This window comes from Typopeltis vanoorti, chromosome 8 (assembly GCF_054136105.1).
Source record: "Typopeltis vanoorti isolate ZY-2024b chromosome 8, IOZ_Tvanoo_1.0, whole genome shotgun sequence".
Taxonomy (NCBI): domain Eukaryota; kingdom Metazoa; phylum Arthropoda; class Arachnida; order Uropygi; family Thelyphonidae; genus Typopeltis; species Typopeltis vanoorti.
The window spans coordinates 66,575,220-66,588,365 of record NC_143556.1 but is presented as its reverse complement, the minus strand read 5'-3'; the positions used below and the strand labels follow the sequence as shown (position 1 = coordinate 66,588,365).

Here is a 13,146-nt window from a genome sequence, read left to right as displayed (position 1 = left end):
TTTGTGTTGTCTTCACAATTTTGGCGATGTGTCCCCTAAATTTTAGATCCTTATCCATTATAACCCCCAGATCTCTTATTTCCTCTACTTCCAACAATACATTCTCACTAAGCATAAATTCTACATCCCATCTTTGTCTTTGTTTTCCAAATTTTAAAACCTTACATTTTGCAACATTGAACTCACATCCCCATTTGCTTGCCCAATCACTTAATTTATTCAAGTCTTCTTGCAAGGCCACAACACTTCATGGTTCGTCCCAACTTTGCATCATCGGCAAACAACTGAATATCTCCATCCAAATCTTCGCCAAGTTAAATAGTAATGGCCATAAAACAGACCCCTGAGGCACTCCACTAGTGACTTTCCTTTTCCTGGATATTGCACCCCCATACACAACTTGTTGATATCTATCAGATAGCCAGTCTCCAATCCAATGCACTAATCTAATATCCAACCCCATCTGCTCTAGTTTGACTGTCAACTTATCATGAGGTACTCTATCAAAAGCTTTTGCGAAATCCAAGTATATTACTGTGTATCCTTCTCCTCTGTCCAAGGAAGCAGTCACTTTATTGTAATAAGTAAGTATATTACTAAAACATGACCTCCCTTTAGCAAATCCATGCTGTCCATCAAAGATTATACCATTGTTGTCAACCCAACTCTGGATCCTAGTTCTCACAAGCTTCTCCAACAACTTAACCACAACACCTGACACACAGATAGGCCTATAGTTTGATGCTTGAGTTCGATCACCTCCTTTATGAAGTGGCACAATCTTGCCCTCCTTCCACTCCTTAGGAACTTGACCAAGTGCAAGACTCGTATTAAAAAAATATGTCAAGGCAGGTGTCAACTCTCTGCCACATTCCTTCAGAATACGCAGTGATATATTATCAAGTCCCACAGCCTTATGTACATCTAGTTTACTCAACTCCCCAAACACCTCTTGCTCACTTACAGTCAGTCTCTCCTCCCCATCATCAACTGCTCTTAATCTCTCCATGAAGTCACATTCACAAGATTGAAAGATCTTTATGAACTGCTCATTAAGTATCTCCACCACACATTCTGCAACAGCTGTCTTTATACCATTTCCTCCAATCAATGTCATCCTTCCATAATCATTCTTTCTTTTGCTGGCTACATATCGAAAGAACTCCCTAGGATTCTTTTTGGCTTCATTAGCTAACTGCTGTTCATACCTCTCTTTAGCTACTCTCACCAACCATTGCCTTGCCTGGTCTTTGTAGACCTCATGAAATTGGTTACTTCCACTTCTCTTATGCTGCCTCCACAATGCCCTTTTTCTCTGTATTGCATGCTTAATCTCTTCATTCATCCATCTCACACCTACCTTATTTAACCTTCTCACCAGTGGTATACATTTAGACATTGCATCTACTAAATAGTTTTTGAAAAATCCCCAAGCTGCATTGATCTCTATTCCAGCTAATTCCTCATTCCATGCTACACCTGCAAGCTGTCTCCTGAGCTCTTCATAATCACCCTCCTTGTAGTTCCACATATACCCTTTTTTCACAGGGGTCCTTGCACTGCTGGCAACCACCCAGGTAATCACCTCATGGTCACTTTCACCAATTGGTGGATGATTTGACACCTCATTGATAATTACATCCTCCGATGAGATGACCAAATCCAAAACCCTTAATCCTCGTGTGCCCTCTGTTACATACTGTCTGAGGTAGTTATCCCTCAAAAACTCAAGAAACTCATTTTCTTTACTTCCAGTTGCTATCTCTTCATTCCAGTCTGTATTGCCATAATTAAAATCACCCATAATGATCACCCTTTTCTTATTTGCTTGGCTTATTTGGCTATACATTTCACTATCACCACCATCCACATTACCAGGTCTATAACAACATCCCACCAAGTATTTGATTCTATTCACCTCTATCTCACACCATACTGCCTCAAAACCACTGGCTCTATTTCCCTCTTGCATCTCTACCTTGTATAGACATAACTCTTTCTCTATCATCAATAGCACTCCCCCTCCCTTTTTACCCCTTCTATCCTCACGAAACACATCATACCTTTCCATCTCTATTCCTGTCAGGATGTCGTCCTCATCTAACCATGTCTCACTTATTCCGACAATCTCTGGGTGCGCAGACGCAATTAGTGCAACCATTTCAGCCACCTTGTTTCTTATACTTCTAGCATTGGTATACAAACACAACAACTCATTTCTGGATCTACAGATAGTTCCACTGATACCACTCACTCGATGTGATCTCTCCATGCTGGACTGGGGCCATTTCCCTTTCTGCTTCTTCATTTTAGAACCCTTTGCGATTCCATCTGTTTTCTTTTGATCCCTGGTCATCCCATTACTTTCCTGCCTACACATGCTCTCACCTCCTCTTGGAGCATCCACCTTTCTCACGCTGTGTACCGCTGTCCACCCTGAGCCTCCCCTATTTAGTTGTTTGCTGATGATGCAAAATTAGGTAGAATAATAGTTAATCAAAGCATTGTGGAGAGCTTGCAGGATGATTTAAATAGGCTCTCAGTATGGGCAAAAGTTAACTGGTGTCCATTTAATGTCGAGAAATGTAAAGTTATGCACTTTCAGATAAATAGATTACAAGTCGTTTATCACATTGATGTCATTGTACTCCAGGAAATAGATGAAGCTAGAGATTTAGGGGTGGTGGTAGACAGAGAGTTAAAGTTTAGAGCACATATTGCTAAGGTAGCACATAAGATTACTTGGCTAGTAAAGAACACATTAACAAATAGAGATATTGAAGTTGTAATTCCTCTTTATAAGGCTTTGATACACCCTTATCTGGATTACTATGCACAAGTCTAGTCCCCTAGGTTTCTTGGGGATGTGAAAATAGTGGAGAAGATTCAGAGGTGAGTGGCCTGTGGAATGTATCCTATGACGATAGAGTGAAAGTGTGTGGATTGCAGAAGTTGGTTGATAGGAAAAAAAGAGGGGATATGGTAGAAACATTTAAGTTGCTTTAAGGTTTTTTTTTAGGATAGATGCAGGGAAAATGTTTCAGCATTTGGCTAGGAACCAGAACAATGGGTCATCCCTGAAAGTTGAATAAAGGTGTGTTCAGTAGGGGTGAGGACTAGATTTTTTGCTTGGAGAGTGGTGAATGAGTGGAATGGGTTGCCAAAGTCAGTTGTGAGTGCTTTTTCTGTTAACGGGTTCAAGGAGGGGTATGATAGATTTTGTGGATAGATTGGGTCTCCCGCGATGAGTCTTTGGACTTCATGAAGGTGCCTGTATAATAATAATAATATTTACTCTGGTAAAGCATAGCATTTTTTTTTTTTTTTTTTTTTTTTTTTTTTTTACATTTCATTCTGTCCAGAGTATTTTCGGCATGACCTGCTATTTATGACCAGCCATCCGTGTGTTAAGACTTTAGTGCTGGGAGGACATCATGATGGATGTTTAATGGAATATTTACAAACTAATTTTAATGCTTCCAATATTTCAGTCACTGAGCCATCTTCAGAGATTACAAATAACTTTTGTATAACACACACAAAGATAACACAATACTAAATGAAACACATGGGTTACTCTAAAGTCCTACCAAGTGGTGCACTCTCTATGGGTGTTTGTAGTTGGCCTAGGATGTATCAGGTCATCCCAAAAGTAATGTCGTTTTTTTTTTTTTTATATATATATACTGTGCTTGTTCAAATGTCTCTCAGCTTGTCTAAACATGAATTTTTAAAGCTTTATAAGTATTGCTAAGCCAAGGCAGCCTCATTCTAAGGAATTCCACCTTGCAAGAACATCATACACAAGTTATTGTGTAAATAACTCTTTATTACTATGGAGGTCACTGCACACATTGTGCTTTATGAGTTCAAAAAAGGTAACAATGCTGCTAACAGAATTGTTGCCTTTTTTGTGCAGGAAGTGTATGGCAATAATATTTTGAATGGTTCCAAAAATTTTGACAATGGAACTTTAGCTTGAAAAACTCTCCTCATTGTGGGTGCCCTGTCTCTCTTGATGACAATATGCTGGATGCTGCTATTGCAAGAAATGGCAATGCAAACTGTTGAAGATTTAGCAGATGATCTTAATTCATTGTCATCGACCATCCATTACCATTGGCAAGAACTTGAAATAGTGTCAGTTGGTAAGCTTGGCAGTTGGGTTTCTCATGAACTGATGAGCAACAAAAATCGAAGAGAGCACATCAACATCTGCTGCACTGCTCTTCATTCTTGAGGGGTGCATTCTCCATTTTTGAGTTGTATAGTCATCAGTGATGAAAAGTGGCTACTTCACATGAATGTTAAGCTGAAGCAGTGGGTTCATTCAGGGGAACAGGCTTAACCTCAGCCGAAACAAGACCTTCACCCTCAGAAGGTTTTGTTAAACGTTTGGTGGGATATGGCTGGTATTATACACTTTGAACTCTTGCCACAAAACCAAACAAACACAGCTAAAGTATACTGGAACAACCCAATCGATTGAATGAAAAATTAAAAGAAAATATATGTTATCTGGTCATTTGAAAGGGTATTTTTCACCATGATAATGCACATCTTCATAGTATACCAAGATTGAGGAACTCAGCTGTGGAAATGCTTTCACCTCCTCTGTATTCTCCTAATCCTGCACCTTCAGATTACCACTTATTTCAAAGTTTGCGACATTTCATTAATGAAAAAAATACGATACATTAGAAGCACTGAAATTGAGCTTTTGCAACTTCTTTGCCTCCAAACCTCCTGAATTCTATAGAAATTGTATTATGAAGCTTTCACAATGCTGGAAGAGTGTTTTTGATTCAAATGGAAAATATATACTTGATTAAATTAGCAAGTGATTTATCTTTTATATCCTTTCAAAACTTACCTAAAAAAATGACATTACTCTTGGGATCACCTGATAAAGTGGAGCCGCTGACAATTATTGTTTCCCAAATTTTGGGAAGTTTTATGCATCCTTTATTTAAACTTGGTTGATTTCTGAGGGCAGCAGCACTCAGAAATCAATATTTTTTTATGAATTTGTGGATCATAATCATATGTACCTTTGCCCTTTTTTCTTTTTAATCCCAGTATAAATAATAGTAATAATAAGCTAACACCTTTTATTCCCTTATAGGGAATAGATGAGGCCTTTTAACCCTATCTAGCTTTTGGAGACCGAGTGGGCAGTTCGATATTCACCGGTAGCCCAATCAGAGATAGCTGGTCCATGACTATCACTAATTGTAAGTGGCAACCAATGAAGAGATGGGAAAACAAGTGCTGCCATCTCTTGATACCTAACTCTAACAGGATATGTTACTGTCTGAAATAATGTCGGTTCTATGGTCGATTTTTCTTGAGTATAGATTTGTATAGTTATTTGTTTATTTTGTGCTTTTTAACTTTCTGTTACTAAACATATTCAGCTTGCTTTAACAATTCATTTATTTCATCTTCTTTATATGAAATAATACTTACTACATTCTATGTTGCTTGTACATTCCTTTTTCAGTTTCATTTACCTTTTCTGAAGTTAGTATCAGTTTTATTATAATTGTCTGGATTTTCACTTTGCTGAGACTTGAAATTAAATGAACATTCCCAGATAGACAACATATTTTCATTGGTAGAGTTGCTGCTACCTGTAGTCTCTAGTTAAACAGTTTTTTAATAGTATTTCCTCTTTTAGTGGTATTAGGAATATTAATACTACCATAGAATATTATTCCATTGCCCCTTGCATGTTACACTCAGTGACCTATCATGGCCAAGTAACTTGGCTTCTTGGTAACCTAATTAATACTCTGATAGGGCAGTTAATCCTATCTGTATTATGGCTGTCGATTACATGTGTTCTTCTGGCCAGTTTGTCTGTTTTGTGGGATAGAAAAATTCAAGTTTCTGGATGAAAAAAATCGTGCTTCTTTCTTGAGACTGGCTAACTCACCTTCACTTGAAAAGCCCCAATGAAGGTTCTTCATATCTTAAACAGAATTTGAACCCAGATCTTTTCAATTAAAGGACATCTTTGAAATCAGCTGAGCTACAGAGGCCCTAGATATTATTATTACAATTTTATTTGAATGTCTGAAGGAGTCTACAATATTTTGAGAACAATTTGTGTAGTATAGGGAAAAATATTTGTTATTTTTATTTAGTAAACTTGAATTAATAAATGACAGTTAAGCCTTTTCAGACCTCCTCTTTTCAAAAACTATGCAGGCCTGTGTTATTAATGCTATTCTTACTAATCCCCCAAAATATTGTAGTCTAAGCTGGAATATAAAAACACTGTTTTTATAAAACTATAAATGGTAGTATTTTAAATCTAAAATGTTTATTCCATTTTGTTTTTATCTTTTTGAATGCTAAAGCTTGTAGATATGAAAAAGGTGAATGGAATCCCTGTAACTTTGCTAGCAACACTCGTACCAGAAGTGACAAGTTGAAAACTGGTAGCGATCCTTCTTGTGAGTCACAAAGAATAGTTACAAAGAAGTGCAAAAAGAGTGAGTATTATACATATTTTAATATTTTAAAATATTTCTAATATATATATATTCAGTTGACCCTTGAAGAACACAGTTTAAATAGCATGGGTCCACTTATATGCGGTTTTTTATGAACAAATATATTGGAAATTTTTTTGGATATTTGTGACAATTTAAAAAAAAAAAATTGCAAAAAAAAATTGTAGCTTAGAAATATCGAAAAAAATTAAGAAAAAGTTAGGTGTGTTATGAATGCATAAAATATATGTAGATACTAGTCTACTTTATCATTTACTACCATAAAGTATACACAAATCGCTTATAAAAAATTAAAATTTATCAAAACTTACACAAACACCTACAGACTGTACATGGCCATTTGCAATCGAGAGACACGTAAACATGCAGTATTAAATCATAATTGCATAAAATTAACTGTTATTAATTAATTACATTAATTAATTAGCATAAAATAAAAATTTTGTAACAATTGATTCATTAGTGTATTGGCTAGGCTGCCACAAAGTAATTGTACAGATTGCACTAGTCTACCACAAAGCAATCATATTGCTGCTTCTTTGTTGTTATCAATGCATGAATTGTTATACCTGTAAATAAACATGAATACTTTCTTTTCCATGTTATCTTTTCATTTTGATGTCTAGTATTAGTAATATGCAATGTTCCCTCTAATTTTTTGCTGTGAGTGTGCACAAAATTTGCCTTATTTTGAAATGTATGTGCGCACCCATACGAGTCACCATACTGATCATTTAAGCAAAAAAGTTAAAAGATTTTAGTTCACTCTTTACCTTCTGGTGTCAATGGGATGTCAGCCAGGTCACCCCAACTCCCCACCGTGTTCCCACACATGGCAGTAGCCTCCCCAGTAAACAGTCGGAAATCACAATTCACAAGCCGTGGGCAGGACTCGATCCAGGGATTTCACGCATGGGAGGCCAACACGATACCGACTGTACTAGATAGGATTCTAAGTGTGTGTATTATTACCATCACCAAGTAAGTTGTGTGACATCAATCACAGAGCTAACATAAATATTTTATATGTCTTTAATATTGATCTGATTAGAAGTAAGAAAATAAAGTAAAAAAAAAAGATAACACTAGTGACTGATTGCCTTTAATTAAATTTTCTAACTTTGCAAATAACTCTAAACATACATAATAAAATATTCCCATTACTAATTCTCACCTTGTTAAACATTCATAATAAGTCCATTACTAATTCTCATCTTGTTTAGTTCTAGCTTCTATCTCTTTATTTTTTCTCTCTTCTGTCTTCACCCACTCTTTATACACACTATCTAAATTAATTGAATTTCCATATAATTGGTAACTTTTCACTCTCATTAGCATATCCAAATAACATTCTCCTAAACGGTTTCTAAGTTCGTTTTTTATTTGATTCATTAGACTAAAACCTTGCTCACAATCTGCACTAGCTGCAAGGAAGGCTCCTCCAATATCCATCAACTTTGCCAAATCACAAAATTGCTCATTTTGAAGAGCAAATACAACCATTTGTGTAAAATTTGATATCATTTTGGATTTAATTTTTTCTTGTACAGAAAATTTGAAATCATTAACCCCCCCAACCGGCCACGACATCTATAGACGTCGAGCTAAATCTGGATATGAAGCTCTAAAACCCATTGAATAACATGGATAAGAAGTGCAATTTGGTGTCACTATTTCATCCACATTGGCCAGTAGGTAGGTTAAACTGACTAATTATTTCTGTAGTATCATCCAGAAAATCATGATATTTAAGACAAAGGGCATTAACATGTTCACTACCAAATGAGAAATCACAATGTGAAATAGAGGAGATATCAAACACTGACCATTCTTGTATCTCATTCTTAGAGAATCTGCCCTCTAAATGTGCACATAATCAATTTATAAAATTTAACAGGGCCTAGTATCTACTGGTTCAGTCTCTTCTTGTTTAAGTAAAGCATTTATTCTGTCACTCCAGCAAGTGTCACTAAATCCTTCTAAATACTGATTCCTGATTTTGTTAATCTTCCCTCTGGCAAAATGATGACTGTATAGTGGTGTAAGGTTACTCCTTTGTAAGGTTTTGCACAGGGAAGCCATTTCATCAAAAACATCATTAAAACATTAACAGCTACTTTGAATGTCACGTTAGTTAATTTATTGTGACAATAATTAACCACGGGATCATTTGATTTGTCTTTTTCAAAATATGTGATCAGTCCCTCATAGTTTCTTATTATTGCCTGTAATGCAAAATGTCTAGATAGCCACCACACTTCATTGAGTGGTCTGAAGGCAATAACTTCATTTTCAGATGCCTCGACAATTTCTTTAAATTCATGTCTTTTCACTGTGGAATGAGAAAAGAGTGTGTACACTGTTCTCATTAATGTATCAATATCTCTGATTAGTTTAATTTCCTTTCACATATCACAGATCCTCACGGTGAGCTACACAGTGTTGCTGGACAAGATGTGGAACTTCTAATTTAAGTTTTGCAGTGACACCGTTAACTTTGCCCAGCATCACTGTGGCTCCATCAGAGGTAAACATCACCATTTTTTGGAGATCAAGTTTCTTTTCTTGATAAAACTGTTTAATAGCTAACACAATAGAGGAGGTATCACATGCCTGCAACTGAATTATTCTGCCAAAATATATTTTATATTCATTACAATCTTTAGGTCTAAACGAGACATTTGTTAACAGTTATATCAGTGCTTTCATCAATGGTTAAGGTGTAGAAATTTGTAGATGCAATTTGCTCAAACATGTCATTTTCAACAATTAAATTGATTGTTTCCAGAAATTCAAACGCATAATTTTTGCTTCGCCAACTGTTTGGGAGTTGAACATACTTTTCCATATGTTCATTAATATGTTGAACTGAAAGTAAAGAGTTATTCATCTTAACAACTAATAAGACACTGTCAATAAAACTTTAATCTGCTCTGGGTTTGATCGTTTTCTTTCTCAGTCATCTGAACTTTCACGTAGCATACGCAGTATTCCTGTAGCTGGCAATGAACAATTTTTTTGCCTACGTTTGTGTACACCATCCAGATGTATTTTACTTGTCAAATTCCAAGTCCAACTTCCAAGTGACATCAAACTTCTTCCCATTAGCAAAATCCCCGGCAACCTTTGCATCACGACAATAAATACAAACAACACCAATTGTAGCATCATACATAAATATTTCACGCAGCTGAATGTTTATCAACTCATGAACTTTTGGAGTAACAGTTTTCACTATTTCATCCAGCCATTTCACTTGTAAAGCAACTAGACAGTTCGTTTTCGCTTCACACCTTTTGCTTCCTTTGAATTTGACATGATGCATCAGTTTTTTGCAATTTTGTTATTTGAAGAATGTTTTGTATTGTTTTTATAAATTTACAAATTTATAAAAACAATACAAAACATTCTTCAAATTTACACTATTCACTGAATAACTTGGCAAGGCAAAAGCTGAACCAACACTAAACATTGCCGAGGGCAACACAAGCGCTAAAAGATATGCCTAGAGGTTAGATTTAATTAACTTGATTGTATCTCAATGCATGTACACGAGTGTTATTATTTAGTCTACTATTTTAAAATTCCTTTTAAAAATTAGAGAATTTTGAAACGCTACAATATTTTTAATTGTACTCTAATTTAAGTTTTTAAAAGTATTTAATTATTTTTATTAAAATTATGAAACCATTGTTTTAATTCGTCATGATCTTGAACTAATTTGATCAGCCAATCTAGTTTGGGAATTTTCCATGAGTCAGGCCTGAGATGTAAACAAACCGCGCGCCATTCTGTATACTACTTAAAAATTACACATTTAAGCCACACCACTTTCACTTTGGCATCAAATCGCTAGCCTCAAAATTGTTACTGTTAATCATTTATAAGTTTTGTGCAACTTCGAGAATGTAATAAAAAATGCGAGGTTATAGGCCTGAGCATTGCCGAGTTACCATATTTTTTAAAGAATTTATAGGTTAATGTTTAGGTGGAACTTCTTTAATTAATAAATTTTAATTTCATCTTGAAAATCTAGTGTGTGCATATTTTTTGCTTTGTGCACTAGTTGTAAAACGTGTGCATGCGCACATGTGCACAGCTTAGAGGGAACATTGGTAATATATATAACATCTACAGTGTTTTGTATCATATAAGACAATATTGATGTAGGTACTGATAGACATACAATTCATCTTGTAAACAGACAACATAAACTTACAGTATCAATAAATACAATACAGTACTATGAATGTATTTTCACTTCCTTATGATTTTCTTTAATAACATTTTCTTTTCTATAGCTTACTTTATTTTGAGAATATAGTATATATGCATACATACCATATAAAATATGTGTTAATCGACTGTTTTTGCTATTGGTAAGGCTTCTGGTCAACAGTAGGCTATTAGCAGTTAAGTTTTTGGGGAGTCAAAAGTTAAACAAGATTTTTGAACAACACAGGAGGTCGGTGCCCCTAACCCCCCACGTTGTTCAAGAAGGGTCAACTGTATATATAAATGAGATAGGGTAGCTCAAATTTTCATTGTACTTATTTCTGTTTAAATCATTAAATAAATAAAAATGTATTTAGATATGTTGCTTAACAGCTTTCATTTGTAATGCCACTATAAAATTTATCATCGTCATCAAATTCCTGACATATACCCTCAAGGGGTGTATAGGATATGATAGCACTACATGAAAAATTTACATCATTACTAACTTCCTATCTACAATTTTCCTCCAAATCAGTCTGTTACTTGTCAAGACTCCAATATTATCATTATCAGATCTTATATTTCTATCATCTAAGGCACATTGTACCATATCAATCCACCTATATCTTGGTCTTCCTCTGAGTTATTTTCCTGCCAACCTGGCAGAGAACACTTGTTTTGCTAATCTTTCCTTGCCCATTCTGTTTAAGTGATCATACCACCTGAGATTAGCTCTGCTAACGCATTCCTGGATGCCGACAATGTCGAGTTCTTTCCTAATATCCTCGTTTTTAATATGATATTGCCATTGATTCCATCTGTTCATGCCTCTAATCTTTCTCAAGACTCTCATATCCGCGGTCTCTAGTCTTTGGTCAAGTGTTTTACTTCTGACCCAGCTCTCAGATCCATAAGTTAAAACTGGTTTGAACACTGTCTTGTATATACAGTTAATTTAGTGTTCCGACTAATTTCTCTCTTATTCCATATGAATTTATTCGATTGACTTCCCACCATACCAGCTTTGTTGATTCTGTTTAATTTCCATATTTAATTTACCATCTTCAGTAAAAATCGTGCCTAAGTAGCTGAAATGTTTTACTTGCTCCACAGGTTCCCCGTTTACAACACAGTTGATATTTTCAACAATTCTACCTATTTTCATTGTCTTTGTCTTTTTAATGCTGACCTTCATACCATATCTATTACAACAGTTATTCAATTTAGTCAGGGAATCTTGCAAACTTGTAGCAGATTTATTTAGAAGTATACATATACGTCTGCATAAAGCAAAGAGCTGACATTAACATTTCCAATTCTGATATCATGTTTAATACCATTTTCCTTCATAATGTGATCCATATAGATAATGAATAACAGAGGGGATAATGTACATCCTTGTCTCACACCAGATTTAACATTAAACCATCTTCCTGTACTTCCTTAAATCTTAACTGCCGACTTACAACTCGAATACAGACTAAGTATTGCTTGATATAATGCTCATTGAAACTATATCTGTAGCGTATTGAATAGCTTCTCTCTTGGCACCCTGTCATATGCCTTTTCCAGATCGACAAAACTTCAATACAGATCTTTGTTATATTCCCATGATTTCTCCATGATCTTCACTTTACGACTATTTGTTGTAAAGCGAAGATCTGTTCCTGACAGCCTCTGTTGGGCCTGAATTCAGTTTGTTCTTCACCAAGCTTTTCTTCCACAATTCTTCTCAACCGTTTCTCAAGTATACTTGCATAGATCTTGCCAGGAACACTCAGTAGGGAAATACCTCTATAATTCTCACATTCAGTTTTATTTCCCCTTTTTATATATGGGTACTATTAGAGCTCTACTCCAGTCATCGGGAATTCATCCCTCTGCCCAGGCTTTCTGAACTATGCAGTGCAGCCACTGTAAGACTTTTATACCACCATACTTCAGCATTTCTGGTCGAATATCATCTACTCCTGCTGCCTTTCCACATTTTAAGCCTTTGATGGCTTTTTCTACTTCAAGTATGGATATGTATGCCTGTTGAGTGTTTTTTACCACTGTGTTATCACTGCTTGTTTCATTTAGCAATTTTTCGAAGTAATTACTCCATACTTCAAGGATATCTTTTTCTCCTGTTTTCATGTCACCTTTATCATCTCTGACTCCTTTTACAGCACTCTTTCCTTCATTTCTAAGCTTTTTCAACAACCTCCAGAATATCTTACCATCTTCTTGATATTTATTTTCTATGTTCTTGCCAAAATCCTTCCAGGACTTTTGTTTAGCTAGTTTTACACAGTGTTTTGCTTTCTTACATTTGTCTCTGTATTCTCTAAGAGCAAAAGCTGACTTATTTTCCAGGAACTTTTGATATGCTTTCTTCTTTTCCTTCACTGCCTCTTTAACTTTC

The 13,146-nt window shown here is 35.4% G+C and overlaps 1 protein-coding gene across 1 annotated transcript in view; it reads left to right on the top strand.

Annotated features, from left to right (window-relative positions):
• Nucleotides 1-13,146, top strand: part of LOC150104067 (uncharacterized) — an 87,532-nt gene that overhangs the window by 41,402 nt on the left and 32,984 nt on the right. Inside the window, exon 4 of the mRNA XM_090397256.1 lies at nt 6,366-6,500. Within this exon, the coding sequence (XP_090253382.1) occupies nt 6,366-6,500 (135 nt within the window). The remainder of the gene's footprint in view (nt 1-6,365; nt 6,501-13,146) is intronic.